This window comes from Montipora capricornis, chromosome 4 (genome assembly GCF_036669925.1).
Source record: "Montipora capricornis isolate CH-2021 chromosome 4, ASM3666992v2, whole genome shotgun sequence".
NCBI classification, from domain to species: domain Eukaryota; kingdom Metazoa; phylum Cnidaria; class Anthozoa; order Scleractinia; family Acroporidae; genus Montipora; species Montipora capricornis.
The window spans coordinates 48,215,637-48,230,636 of record NC_090886.1 but is presented as its reverse complement, the minus strand read 5'-3'; the positions used below and the strand labels follow the sequence as shown (position 1 = coordinate 48,230,636).

Sequence of the window (15,000 nt, the reverse complement as noted above, 5' to 3'; positions counted from 1 at the left end):
TTATATCAGATGACATACACGTAAGGGAGTGGCTGTCATTCGTTTTACATCGTTTATATATGATATTTTAAAAGTATACATAAATTCGTATGGAAAATTTTAAATCAAGCAAGTTGTATTAGGTTTTAGTTTCTTCTCAGCCTCTTTAAAGTCTAAGTGCTTCTTAGGAAAATCTGGTTCTAGTTCCAAGACTTAATAATTTATTTAAACAAGATAAAGCTTAATACAATATGTTGTAAGAGTCGAACTGACGTCACTTCTATGAAGTTCTGTGTCAAAAGCGTAAGCAAAATAATATATCATTAAATACAAAGCGTTTATCTGCACAAATATTCGCAAAAATATTCTATATGTATCATATAAATGAATGAGTGATTACATTCATCTGTTCTACAATTAACTATAAATCTCTTTAACCAGCGGCAAACCTATCCGTGACCTTACTGTCTTGCGGATAAAAGGCTATGCTGAAGCGAAAATGTTACGTATATAAATAAATCCTTCATGAAGTCATGCTATAAAGGAGACAATAAAACGTTCTATACATACTTGTAAATCTGTACTAAAATTAAAACCTTATATCGAAGTAAAGGGCAAATTGGTGAAAGTGCCGGTCAAATAGATATTGCAGGTTGGAGATTGAACCTGTACAAGCCTTGGACAGGCTTGCAGACCTCTAATCGCAAGCTCAACATTGGGTCTGTTGGCACTATACCTGCATGAAATTTCCCAACAGCTTCACACAATGTTGGAGAAGGTTGTCCCCAGCATTGCACAACATCAGAAGCAAGAGCTATTATCCGATCTCGCGAGGATTTTAAGCCAGCCTCGATTATCAGTTATTCAAAAACAAAGCAGTTTGCTGTCGATAATCCATTGAAGACTGCTTAATTCTGACTAGACTTATCCGACCTTTACGACCGACTAATATTTAACGCTTTCAGCACTAGCGCCTCTAAAACGAATCTTGCTATTAGAGCAGGGATGATTTTAGGTGTACGTCCATGGATACCACCTAAAAAACGTCCTAACTGGCTATGCACACACAATGGTGTTGGATATACTTATCGATATTTGATATCAAGGTGCCCTAGAAGCACTAGCTTTCATCAATTAAGCCTTGCGTTCTTAAGTGTCAAGTATTCCGTTGACACTAAAACGTTTATAGTAGTTATTTACACATATTCTTCATTATATGCGAAGGGCTTTTCACCATTGGACCGTGAGGACAGATTGGATTTTTTGTTACTTCAAGTCTAACCTAGTTTCATTTTGTCTTTTTCCGACTGAAAGGTTTACTGTTAAAATGAGCCAGAACAGTTCAGAGACAACTCTTGCAACTTCGACGCATTGATGTAGAAAAGACAACTGAAATTTTATAGGCGAGAGAAAGAAATTTCATAATGTGTTACATGAAACTGAAATGACTCAGGTTGTCTGGAACAGCTTCCTAACGTTGACTGACAAGTTTTAACGGATGACAAAGCTCATAAAGCAGTGAAATGAAATTTTGTACTCCGCGTTTTATGGAATTACAGGAAGTATCTTTCGTTTGGGATCGTTAACTCTACGATGCCTTCAGAGCTCTGAGCTACACAGCCCATGAAAGCGTGTGCTAAACCCCTTCTAGCTGCGGGGTGTGTTGGTCCTATTCCAGTTTCATGACTCGGTCCTTCCACTGACTATACTTGTACACATTCGTGTACACGCCATACTTGTTAGGTAAAGCACATTTCTCGCCCCAGCTCACTATACCGGCCAGGACCCAGCGGCCGTCTGATATTGGACATGCCAGCGGTCCTCCACTATCGTAATAGCATGCGTCAGTTCCGCCTTCTTTGTAACCAGCGCAAAGGAAGTTTGGCCCTATTGTTCCGTTGTACGAGCTAGGGAAAAAGGGAAAGCAGTCATTGTAAAGTTTTAATAAATTTTTAATCTAGATCTGTGATCCGGCGAATTTAAAAGAAGCGCTTTATGTGGGTTGGGGGGGGCATCACTTAAATTTTCCATAGATAATGTTTTCCTCTCTCCGGAAAAAGGTTCTCACAGCAAACAGGTCTAAGTCAAAGTCAAGAGAAATTGTCAAACATGACCTTATGGCTACATTTTTTATCATCTAAGCAGAGCCACAACAAGTTGCAAAAATAGTGGAGACACTTCACCTATTTGGGGCGCTATTAATTTACCTATTATCTCTCACACTGCAGCCCCCCTTCCCTCCTTATCAGTGTTGCTAGCAAGACAAAAATATGTTGAAACTCTTTAAACAGTCAACATTGAAAGGAGGAGAGGGGAGGGGAAGTGGGAAAGGTTTAAATTCTAGATACGGCGGGCATTGGAAGCTAGAAAAGGTGTTTTTTAATGAAATTGTCTCAACAATTTTGCAACCTGTTGTAGCTATTGCCTACAATTGCATTGAGGGACATTCCCGAATAACGGCTTCACTTTGCATGTTCAGTTTTAATTTAAGCTAGAGGTTAGGCTAGAATAAAAGTTGTAAACAAGATGACCCAAAAATGGACTCTATGCAAAGGTCTTTAACTTACTCATTTACAAGAACTGACCTCTCAGAATTGCAGTCCGGTTTAGAAACCAAATCAATCCCGGCCTCCCTCAATACGCTTGATGAGTTTCCTTTCCATAGGGTGTGTCCCCAGCCGGTGACAATACAGCGTTTGCCGGGATTAAAGAAGTTAAAACTGTCTGGAAAGCAGATTTGGTTGATATGGCGACCAAACTGTAATGAACTGGACAACCTCACTAGAGCTGAAATATGATTGTTTAAGGTTCAGATTAGCGGAGTACATCAAGCCGCGTTTGTGGATTGCTACAGGGGAGCTTCAGGGGAGCTTCAGGGCAACGCCAGAGCGACAATGTGCCGTAAGACAAGCATAACTCTCAAGTCGCGCAATTTGCGCTCGAGTTCAACAAAAGACAACAGAATACAACACAAAATAATTAAGTTACTTAATACCCTGATAGGCAAAGGAATAAAGCCCAAATCCTATGAAAGCTTGTCCTTTAGCTCAGAACATCGACAACTTGTTTATTTCTCTGTGCTGATGTGTAAATTTTTACAGTTTTCAAGGGAGGTAGAAATTTGACTCGTGAAGAAAAACGCTATAGTACCATGATACTTTGCACTTGCTGTGCCTCAATAAACTTTTATGTGACCTGACATTATATCATACCTATGTCATTATCCCCAGGATGAGAGGTGTTACTCGGTTGGTAATTTGGGTGAATTATGATCTGTCTTACTGCAAGTTTTCTCTCATTTCCTGATGTTGTTCTTAATGAATGTTCCCCAATCCAAACCTCCCAGTCTGCCGGATTCTTTGACCTCTTCTGATCTGAAAAAGGAAAATCGCTAAAACAATCACAAACTAATTGGTTTATGGTTATTTTAAATAAAAATTATTACTGGGTTGCCATATGGCAATCCAGTCGAAAAGCGAGGGGCATTTTCCCGTTTTTTATATTTTTTTCCTGTGTCGGAAATCGGAAAAGTTGCGCCATAGGGTCTTCCCTGTCACTTCCCTGCTAAGTATTGTCTTTGTGCCTAGAGTCTTCTGCGCGTTGGTAGGATTCAGGGGGTAGTAGAAATGCGTAGATATTATCCAGTGTACACAGTAGAATATTTTAATTAACTTGCAATGGTGTCGAGGTCGATGTAACGCGAATAGCGTTTGAGCGGATCTTTAAACAAAATATACCATTATGGAGCTCAAGAATGGAACGTGAATTAGATAAACAAGACAGGCGGTGAAAAATATACATCTGGAATATTAAAAGCGACGAGTAATGGTCTTTAACAACAATTGCATCTTTCGCCGTCGGATATCAAGTGAGGTTTGTTTCTAATATTTTATGACGTTATGTACAACACTGAAACCAAATGGCAAATTCTGTATGGGTTTGACAAAAATTGAAGGAATCCAACGCCTTGAATGCATCTGTGTTTACTGAAGTCGCATCTCAGTTGTCTGGCTGTTTACATAGTAATCAACTCTGCACATTCTTCAGGTAAAAAATAAGTGGAAATGTGACAGTGAAGAATTATTTGAAAGAAAGCTTGTCTATTTGTGCTTATTATTCATGGCAAAGGTTCTTCAGAAAAGGGTTTGATCCTGAACTGTGAGCCTGAAATTTATTTAATTGCATATGGTTTCAGTGACACGGATTGTGTTTCTTGTTTGCACTCACGAAATTGAAATAGGAAGGGTTTCTTTTTGCCTCTGATAGCAAATATTTTGTTTGTTTAGCCCAAAATAAAGAATTTTTAACGATCTTACAGTGGAATAATTTTTTGTAATTTCTATTCCCTGTGAAAAATCTTCATGAGAAGCTTGAAATATATATCGCAACGCACAGAAGAAATTTAATCACATATTACCTCTTCGTCGAATTATCGTTAATATTTTACTAACTGTGATGTTAGGTACAAAACTAAAACCAAACGGCCAATTGCCTGGTAACGTTTTCAGGTTGGGTATCAGAGAAGGTCTCGAACACCTTGAGTGGATGTTTGTTTACAATTTTCTGGCTATTTATAATTTTATTTGTTTATAATCAGCTCTGCACAGTCTTCAGGTAAAAAAAAACAATTTGAAATTTGACTAATTTTTCTTAGTCAAGAATTATTTGAAAGAAGGCTTATTGTCCATTTTTTGCTTCATTATTGAAAGAAATGGTTCTTCAGTGAAGGGTTTGATCATTGATTCAGTACCACCCAACTCAGGACCTACTGCTTTTGTGTAACACGTACCACTGGCAACCCAGTTTACGCTCATGAAATATTCTTCTCGGCCAACAAAAATTTTGAAAGTTAAACGGCAAAGCTTCCCAAATCCAGGCTGTATCAGTCGACTTGTAATCCACAGGCAAGTTGCCACTAATCGAGGCGAATCTCGGGGAAAACTTCATATCGATCATATCGTGTGCTTTATTCAACAGAAAAAGGCAATTTTCTCTGATATGATCATTTTATGAAGGAAAGAAGAAAAAAACATCGATTGGCTATGCTTCTAGCAGCCGAAATGTCTGCTAGAATCATTTTTAAATTGGTAGACTACAGCGATATATACTCTGAGAGCAGAGCCTCGATATTAATTCACCGTAGGGTTTCAATAAGTAAGTGTGATTCTATACACAACACTCGTCACGGTAATCAATTCCCAGTCACCACGACCCATTTCCTAAATGACCAAGCTCTTGAAAGGACCGATGCACACCCTTATCTTGGAATCATCATTTCATCTGACTTCCGCCTAAAAAATCATTGTGACTACCAGTTTGTCGTTAAAAAGAGTTCAAAAACTCTTAACTTCATTTCTCGTAATTTTTATCATTGTACTCTTGAGGCCAAACTGTATCTTGGTCTCGTACGCCCGTCTGTTGAATATGCTCGCAGTGCTTAGGATCCCTATACTCAGAGCAATATTTCAAACCTTGAGAAAGTACAGGGGAGGGCTGCCTGCTTCGTTTTTGGAGACTACTATCGTAACTCGAGTTTCTCTTACATTCTTAACGTTCTGGATTGCATGGCCACTACTTTCTGTGCGTTGGGAGTGTCAACGACTAAATTTCATGTATACGTACTCCCATAACGTTAATGGGATGGATCTCTCTAAGTATGTGACTCACTCTCGATCTCAAACAAGAAGATTTCATGAATAATATGGCATTTAACCACCTCTCTCCTCGTACTGATTCATTCAAATTTTCTTTCTTCCCACGTACTATCTCTGTTTGGAATGGCCTCCCTCAAGAGGTTGTTCATTGCCCAAAACTTACTGCCTTTAGTTCTAGGGTGAATGCGTAGCGAAGTTGCTCAGTGGCCAGACCTCAATTGGCTTTTGCAGCTAATGGATATTAACTTTATCAGGTTTTTAAAAAAACAATTAATTGATTATTTCATTATTTATTTACAGTCTGTTTATTTCTATTATTTATAGATGTGATTTGTGTAATTGTATAATGTGTTGAGCTTGTAATTGGCGTCATATAAGATTGATTATTTATTCGTACATTTTAGTTAAATCGGTTGTTATGCAAACAGGCGTTACCCTCTAATAAAACAGAAAGAAACAGAGTAAAGTAGAAAATAAGATAAAGTGATGCTATTCACAAATCGAGTCAAGTCTTTTCAAGCTGCTTTAGCTCAAATTTCTGAGCTGGAAACTTGAAAACCCATGTCAGGTGTAAAACTGGAAACATTACCCTGAGGCAAAATGAGGAGGTCATGCGATTTGGCCTAAATTGGCAACTGTCTGCAAGATTACGTTTTCTGAAGATTTGACCTATTTCCGCAAGGTAGTTTATTTCCTGTCGAGTTGAGAAAGGCTTTGCCACCAGGGTGCCTGTGTGCCAGCATTTAGATTTATTTACGTATACAAACGTTGACTTACGGAAGCAATGCGCAGCAGTGATTACCCAGGATGCCTTAATGATGGATCCACCACAGCCGAGTTTCGTTCCATTGAAAAAAAGAGCAACCATCCACGGCCAGGAATTTGGGACACTCTCAAATCCACCCACAATTCTTCTTGATCGTCTTATGTTGGGGTAGGGGTACAATTGGTTGCGTCTTCCACAGTCATTTAAAGCTATGAAAACGGAAAATTAGTGAGCTAGCTTAGTGAGCTAGTTTTACCTATAAGGGTGGCCCGAGAACTCTAAGCCTTTTTGTTACAGAAGTCTCTGGATCCGGCACAATGGACCTTAGGCATGGCCTTCTTGTACTTAACAACAAAAACTTTTTTCACCCGCACAAAAACTCATATGAGCATTGCCAGTACATTTTTTGTTTGGTAAAATCAGTTCTCTACTTTTAGCGAGAGATGACGGCGGACCGTCGAAAGTCCAATGTGACCGCGGGTTACAAACTGGAGTTCCCTCGATGCCAATAATGATATCTGCATCTTTTAAATATAATGATAACCTGACCGGATAGGCTAAGGGTAAAAAGAGACTTTGAATGCAAATCTGAGCATTATCTCTTCCTTCCCTTAAGTGATCAAATCGTAAAGAGGAAATCTCTCTAACCGGTTCTACAATTGGGTTTCTTGTGCTTCACTTTTGTTTCTGGAATCCTCCTGCCCTCGTTATCGACGCACCAGCAGTATTTAGTTCGTTTATGACACTGAGTTGTTCTGAAGTCGCCGTTTGCTTTACATCTAGGAACAAAAGCACTAGGTCGCTTTTGCCTTCTCAGGAGTCTGCGTTCCCGAGTTTTTTGACAAAGCGTCTTTCCATGTGGATTAGTGTCTTCTTCTGAAAAACCAATTAACAAGTCATAAATTTAGTTTCTTAACAAAATTCGACCAGAATCTTGAACAAAATTCGTTGAGCAATACGCCAAATACCAATATGATGATTTTTTAAAAAGATAAATTAGTTAAGTTTATGCCTAACCCCCCTCCCCCTCCTACCTGGATCCCTCCATTACACCCCACCCTATACGCTTGCAATGTCTGGCTAGAATTCCTTTAACGCAAGACTAGCGTCAAATTGGTTTGGAGAAGGAAGAGAATATGTAATGGTAGCTCAACTGGCGAATAACCAAACCAAATTAGAATCAAGGGCGTTTTCGTCACCAAAAACCCGCGTCCCGAAAGTCCCGAAACTTCGGGTTGCCACAGTTCCCTCTGTGTCTTAAAAAGGAATGGGTTTTAATTGAGGGATCCAACTTCACGATCAATTTGCCCCAAGTTTGTACTTATGACAGTAAGCCTTAAAAAGCTCAGTGTATAAAAAAAAGGTCTGTAAGGTGGAACTACATTTGGTTGTTCTAGTAATGGAGGTTATATTGGAGTTGCCAATAAATGTCGAAAAGGCTATCAAAATCCCAGACGTTTAGTGATTCGTGGCCTCCTTGCACTTTAGTTTTTGCGGATATTCCAGGCAGCTAGCCCTCTCCTGTAGTATAATTTATCTTTAAATCTCAATGATTGGTAAAAATGCCAAGATGGTTAAAAGCTTGTTGAAGCTGGTTCCCTAGAGTATTTGCGAATACCCTCACTACAGGGCACGAGTTACAAAAGCAAACCTAGTTGATCTCTCTTAAAGTTTTCCCGGTAGAGATTTACCAGTATGGGTACCGATATGATAAGGCCTATTGCCTATGGACAGGCCGATAAATTCTTATTTTTGACCTAAATTCCTTAATAATTATACTTTTCTTCCGTGAAATTTTTTGTTCTTTGCCACATTATGGAGATGATATTATTGCCTGACATTTTGAAGTGGTAAAAAGTCAAGGTCGTTCAGACGGTTTTGCCAATATTCTGTAATTTGTCATTTTTTAAAATATATTCGATCAGCTCTGACAGATTTTAACAAGAATAGGGTATTTGGTAGGAACCAGGAGCCCATCCTGGAGCGTGCAACTTCCATACAGCGTCTGTGAAACGGCGTTTTCACAAGTAGGTTTATTTTTAGACTAGCCCTTCCCGCGAATTAGGTCAAAAAACAAAGTCAGTTACGGTTCGGTGACCCTATGACGTCAGCTTAATTTCTTGTAATTGGTCATCGGGCTCCTGTGGGAGTCTCATTAGCGGGAAATTCAATCTAAAAATAACCTTACTTGTGAAAACGCCGTTGCACAAGTATAGTTAAGTTGCACGCTCCGGGTGATGGGCTCCTGTAGGAACTGTATGTGGTTAGAACTGAGCCAATTTAAAAAAAAATACTGAACGGAACGCGAGAAAATTAGCAGTTAATTTTATAGATTTGGTCACGCTGACGTCACAAAAATCAGAAAAACACGCCCGATTGAGGCTTTACGCGCCATACTAGTGCCCAGCTTGCGCGCGGTCCTAAAACTCTAGGGAGCCTCCTTATCAATTTATCAAACGCAAAATCTCTTGTTTAACGAGATAGATTGATCTTCTTAGTGTAAAGAGTGCTACTGAAATAGCGATCAATATTTGCTGCGTTAATTTCGGTTCCTTCGTTAAAATTAATGAAAATAGGGTAACAGCAAGTTGCCTGTAGTTTGCTATGCCGAAAAAGATCGTAAAGTAAAGTTTTATCATTTGTGAGCATACAGAACTATTTTGCAAACGTTGTTACACAAGTACGCGTTTTTCCAACCCATGTTAGCTACCTATTTCTTCTTCTTCTTCTTCTTCCATGTTAAAGAGTTGTCGGGTAATCGTCTTCTTTTCCTTTGCCTGCAGAGACTGTTTGGGTTCAGTAATTTTCATAGTGGCAGCCATATCCTTTATCTTATTGCCTTCCCTGTCAACCTTCCAGCATTTAATCACGGGATTTATCTGGCACTGAATCTCTCTGAAACTTCCGTCTGCCTTGCAAATAGGAGTAAAATTGCTTCTCGATAACGACGCCTCGATCTTTTTCAGCTGACACAACGTGTAATTCACTAACATCAGGATAAAAAAAGGAAAAGCGGAAGCCCTTTGAGAATTGCCGACAATTAATAACAGAGGATCTGATTAAGCTGCTACAAAATTAGCCTGCTATTGTGGAGGATGGCAAATTTAAAATGAGAATCAGGAAAACCACCATGACAGATGGACGCCTCCCATGTTTCGATACAGATTGAGCAAATAAATAAATGGAGGAAGGAGCATCAGCGATGTCTTAAAGGGTTATCGATCAAAAAGCAAGGAACAACTTGAAGGTCGGGATCAATATCGGGAACAAAAAAAATAACAATAATATTATGGTGATGATGGTGATGATGACAATGATGATATTGATGAACAGAAATTTTAAAGGAACAGAACAGTTAAAAGGAATCATGTAAAAAAATTAATATTTTTTTCCAATGGGGTGGCTTTACCACTTCTTTGAGTTCTTACCACATGTTTGCCAGCAGCCAATTTTGCAACAGTATTGCCACTTTTGACATTGTTGATCTGACAAGCATTCGTATTTGCACTCGCCGACTCTCAGGGGAACTGAGGCTGGGCAGACATCTGAAACAAAACAGTTGAATTAAATCTTTCTCTACCATTTGGCTAACCCCAGTTAAATTCAACCCTATTGGTGTTTTCTTGATGAGACAAAACCTCTAAGGTAATAAGCATTGTAGCGTGAGCGCCGCCGTGAAACTATCGAGTCGTGACGTATGCTCGAAGGAGTAAGAACATGGCGTGTTTGTTGGAAGCTTGCAAGACTTGTCTTCTCTTCGTTCTCGCTTGTAGCAGTACCCGAGCCCTTACAATAAACTGCAGTCATCTTAAGTGAAGGCTCTCGTGTACCATTTATTCAAATAAGGGTTTACCAGTAAGGCAAAAACGCCAAGCGTAAATGACTTTACAAGATTGCCCAGCAGAACGTTTGTTGGAGCATAAGAATATTAGTGTGATTATAATTTCACGACAATATATTCCTGTTTTTGTCGAAGTTATAATTCGACTCACGTCAAATTGTATTCAGAAGATCTCCGGCTCTGTCTTCATCACTCTACAAAATCTTGCCTTACAACTTCGTCAAACTTGAATTGTGTTCAGTTTTTAGTATATACAAGGTGTAAAGCTACTGCCGCGACACTTGAAATACGAAGTGGATATGTTGTCGGTCAAATCCGTACTCAGGTTGAATCCGTCTTTACCTATGGTTAACTTGGTGATCCTCATTTAACCTCGGTTGAATATGCACTCTACCTACATGTAGTTTAAAGCAGCTATCAGTCCTAAAAGTATTGAAAACACCTATATATATACCTTCCCTCAATCTCTGTCTTACGCATCTCAACACATCTTCTCAATGTTTCGTATCATCTCATATCGGTATCTATATTCTATTATATAACAGTCTGAACTTTACAACATAGTGAGGGAACAAAGAACTGTACAATGCACCGTACCGGTCCTCGACGTCGGACCCTCCAGGTCCCGTGCAGTTGTTCGGAGGATGGATAGCGCTATCCCTTGGATAACTCAATTGATTTTGATAGTGTTTATCCGATGGATAGTGTTTTATTCGGTGGATAGCGTTATCCACCTTTTGAACAACTAGGGCCTCATCTATAATCCTGTGTCTTCAACATTGCACTACAACGACGAACATGCTCAACCCAACAGAGTTCTTTTCATTATTTACGTTTCTATAATAAGTCAATTGATATCCATGTATAATAACCAAAACTAATCCTAACCTGACCCTAATTTTTCTCTAGGCTTAATTTAGGCTCCAAAACAAGTTTCTTCAATTCGTCTGAGTGCGTATTCAACCTAGGTAAAATGACGATCACCAATAGACAAATTTCGATACATTAAAATTCAGTCCTAAACAAAAGGCATCATATCGAGGCTCAGGGGAATAAACTCTTAGACATCCTTATATTTATTCCCAAGAGCATCGAGATGATGCCTATTGTTTCCTACTGAATTTTAATATATCGAAATTGGTCTGTTTAACCTACAATAGGTAAAAACGGATTCAACCTGAGAATGGATTTTACCGGCAGCAGATACACTTTGCTAAACTTTGATCACGACGACTACTTCACCATCATAGACTATCGTACTAGTCGACGTCGTTCTCTCCTAGGGATAGGTTCCTAGTAAACTCAGCTGAATACTCTGGAAACCTTACTTGCGATACACGTGTCATGAATCAAGAAAAGACAGATCACGGCTAGGAGTTCCAATCGCCCCTGTGGACACTTAGTTGCTGCAGTCTCTTTCATAAGGCTTGTGACGAAAATGAACTGAGCTTCCAGTGTATTTACCGTGCCGTGAACATTTGAAATGTTCGCTTACTCGCTTGACTTTGCAAAACGTGTTACACGTTACACCGTCAAACAAAAACATAACGACATTAATAACAATGAAAATCTTCGCCGTGCGGTGATAATATTGATCTTATTGCTGTTATTATTATGGTTTCAATAACTACATATCTTGTTATGATTGAGAGTAGAATTACTGTTTGCATATATCGTGAACAACCACTCGCTTGTAATTGACGTACACAATGGTGCAATAAAGACCACTCTGTTTTTGATTCATTTCTTAAATTAGATACTTGCAAACAAATAGAAACACTTAAAAGGTTATGCACAATACGTTTTAAGGAAAAACTGTTGTGGTTTACCTGTTCACAAGATATTGATCGATATCAAAATATATAAGAAAATTTAACTCAGCGACAAAAACGGCTGGTAAGCTCCTCCTAAATTTTCCTTTTAGCCCAAGCAGAGGGTATTTTTATGGCGGATATCACAAGCTTCGAATTCACTACTTTGACTGAGAAAGCTGCACTGACTTTATATCGTAAATTATATATAGTATTTTAACTTTTATTAGGGGATGACTTCACACTAACTCGTTCATACATTGCCATAGTACATACAACCATGACCATTGCTGTATCATATGATTTCGTTGTCAAGAAAACCGTTCTTTTCAAAGTATCATAATTTATGCTTTTCAGATACGTATCTAAACTGTAAGTAAATTTTATTTCAACCACAACGACGATGTTAACTATTAATTAAATGATCTCTAAACAAGCTAGTTTGCAGTTTTAAAGTAACCAGGTTTTCAGTTGAATGAATTTGTAAAAAACAACTTATATTGTAAGCATACCTAACTGAGAATATATCAGTATATTTTGACACGTACCTCAAAAAAACACACAGAAAAGTAAACAAAAAAAACAAAGGAACAAAAATGAGCCGACACAAATTACAACAAAGGAAAGCAAAGGTTAAATTCTTGGACGGTAAATTACGCAAGCACTGGCATTTTTCTTCACAGTGATAAAAAAAAAAAACACTTTTAGAAAACTATAAACTCTATTCTCCATTCCTGAACTGTATTCCTTCTCGAACGATTGCCATGCTTTCTCATATATATTTTGTAGCTATGGGTATATTCAGTTTTTATCACTTGAAGAAGTGACAAAGCTTTCACTGAGTTCAGAATCTGTCAGTAACTTATGCCAGACAATGTAACCATGGTAATGGAGGGGTGATGTTACTTTATTCGACAGTACAGTAGTTTCGCATGATCTTTTCTGAAACCCCCTCTTGTGTTCCTATTCAGTTTGAAGAGGTTTTTAACTGAGTCGTCACACGAAGCAAAGGACAGTCGAAATAAAATCAACAGGCATCGAACGAGAGATCCGTACTTCCGAAACCTGCGCAACTAGTTGCATTATGTATGCATTCCCGAAACTGCATAAATCTTTTTACGAATTTCTCTTCGAGAACTTTTGATCGTAAGCCTGAGGGAGTCCAGCATTCCATTTCACCGGTAAAAACAAAACAGGGCAAAAACAAAACGAAACAAAGCAAACAAACCAATGATCAAAAACAGGTAACCGCTGCAGAAATGACGATCGAGAAAGGGGGAATATAAATATTGACCTAAAATGGACATACTGCCATATCTGAAGAGTTCTGAGCATCCAAGCGCAGAAAACCTCTTTACGACTCTTTGATGAGGAAAAAGGTAAACAGAGAAACATGGAATACGGTCAAAGAAATGCTCTTGTCACACAGAGATTCTCCAGCATTCTAAGAAACTAAACTACGTAGCTAGATTACCTACGAGCATTTTACTTACGGCACGCAATTTGACAATATTTTCCGGCTGTAGACATTCGTGTGCCGATGGATCATTTATCATATTGAATTGAATTGGCACTTGAAAATTGACAAGTTTCATACCAACTACTTATCTTAGAAGTGGTCATAATGTGGCTTATTCTAAGCTTGACATTTTGTTACGGATATATAAGTATATGAAGCATGTGTATAAACACATTTAGGTCGTTACACATTTTAAAAAGGGAACAAACAATCTAAGAACGAAGTTCTATGTACTTGGATTTCCTACTTGAGTTTAGCTTGATTCTTGGCTCTGAATATTTCAGTTGACGTCATCAACTTTTCTTCCAAAAATACACCAGGGGCTTTTTAGAGAAAATATCTTACGTACAAGTGTCATAGTAGGCGACCCGAGGAAATCATTGAAGCAATTCATTGACGCCGGATGACGGCAATGACGAATGTTGATTCAGATCTAAAGAAGCATCGTTTCTCTTTCGGTGAACACAACGTCGGTGTCCTTCTTGGTTGAGGGCCTGAGGGAATCAATTTGATTCGCTTTTTTCGCTGGTCTAGTGTGAAGTGGGTTGAGTAGCCTTGGCTACAGTGGATGGTCACACTGCTTCATTTATTGACCTCAATAACGTCATAAAGATTTTTTCCATTCTCATTTCAGATACTTGAAAGTTGAACTTCCCTTTGGGCTACTTCAAGAACAAAGAAAGTGAAGAGTCGCCAAGACTGTGTTTCCCTAGTTTTTTCGCTTGATCGCGAGTCAACAATTCAAAGACCGCACGATCTGTGAGAAAGATACTCACGGAAATGCCATAGCAGGGTGTAAGAAACAGCTTCACTGCTGAGATGACACCAGCTAAGTCAAAATCTACTGTCGCGTCTCACAGTGTGGTGGGCATCACCGAAGAGTTGTACTTAAATCGACTTTCTGTTTCGTGCTATCATATGAATTTCGTGCACATAATCTGAGGACCTGGAAGACGCCCTTACAAGACTAAACAGAACTTGAGTGTTTGGAAGGACCATTCTAAAGTATTTTCATGGGTCATTAAGTCCATTTTGAAACTACAACGCAAGTTATATCCGTTTAAGACAAGAATGATAAGTATATGGCGCTGAAGAATGCAGTGCACGATGCTTTTGACTGGAAATTTTTATCAGTTGGCATGACATTGCAGAAAATGATAGACTGAATGAAAATATTAAAACGTCTTCAAATATAACTAACCTGCTACTCATGTGGTAAGCCAGAATTATATCTGCATTAAAACTGAAAAAATCAATACCTGAACATGTCTTTATTTTTTATCAGCTTTGAGCAGCTGACGCATTGCTGACAGCAGCCCATGGAATGAAACTCCTAACTTTTTTAAAAAGTGACGTGCTACTTCAGACGCAACGAGCGCAAGCTATAAAGCGTTACACTCTGTTGTATTTTGAAGGTTGACTAGGGTAAA

The 15,000-nt window shown here is 38.7% G+C and overlaps 2 protein-coding genes across 7 annotated transcripts in view; one reads left to right on the top strand and one right to left on the bottom strand.

Moving 5' to 3' along the window:
* The window catches only part of LOC138047213 (zinc metalloproteinase nas-6-like), a 46,710-nt gene extending 31,884 nt beyond the window's left edge, over positions 1-14,826 (top strand). For all 4 annotated transcript variants that reach the window (XM_068893958.1, XM_068893956.1, XM_068893959.1 and 1 more), the window contains one exon: positions 14,205-14,826. In XM_068893958.1, coding sequence (XP_068750059.1) covers positions 14,205-14,212 — 8 coding nt within the window. In that variant the 3' untranslated portion in view covers positions 14,213-14,826. The remainder of the gene's footprint in view (positions 1-14,204) is intronic.
* Positions 1-15,000, bottom strand: part of LOC138047210 (serine protease hepsin-like) — a 26,218-nt gene that overhangs the window by 948 nt on the left and 10,270 nt on the right. For all 3 annotated transcript variants that reach the window (XM_068893954.1, XM_068893953.1, XM_068893955.1), the window contains exons 3-9: positions 9,828-9,944; positions 9,110-9,385; positions 7,048-7,275; positions 6,411-6,608; positions 3,192-3,353; positions 2,565-2,766; positions 1-1,886 (exon numbers count right to left, since the gene is read on the bottom strand). The exon at positions 1-1,886 is cut by the window's left edge and continues 948 nt beyond it. In XM_068893954.1, the coding sequence (XP_068750055.1) occupies positions 1,649-1,886; positions 2,565-2,766; positions 3,192-3,353; positions 6,411-6,608; positions 7,048-7,275; positions 9,110-9,385; positions 9,828-9,944 (1,421 nt within the window). In that variant the 3' untranslated portion in view covers positions 1-1,648. The remainder of the gene's footprint in view (positions 1,887-2,564; positions 2,767-3,191; positions 3,354-6,410; positions 6,609-7,047; positions 7,276-9,109; positions 9,386-9,827; positions 9,945-15,000) is intronic.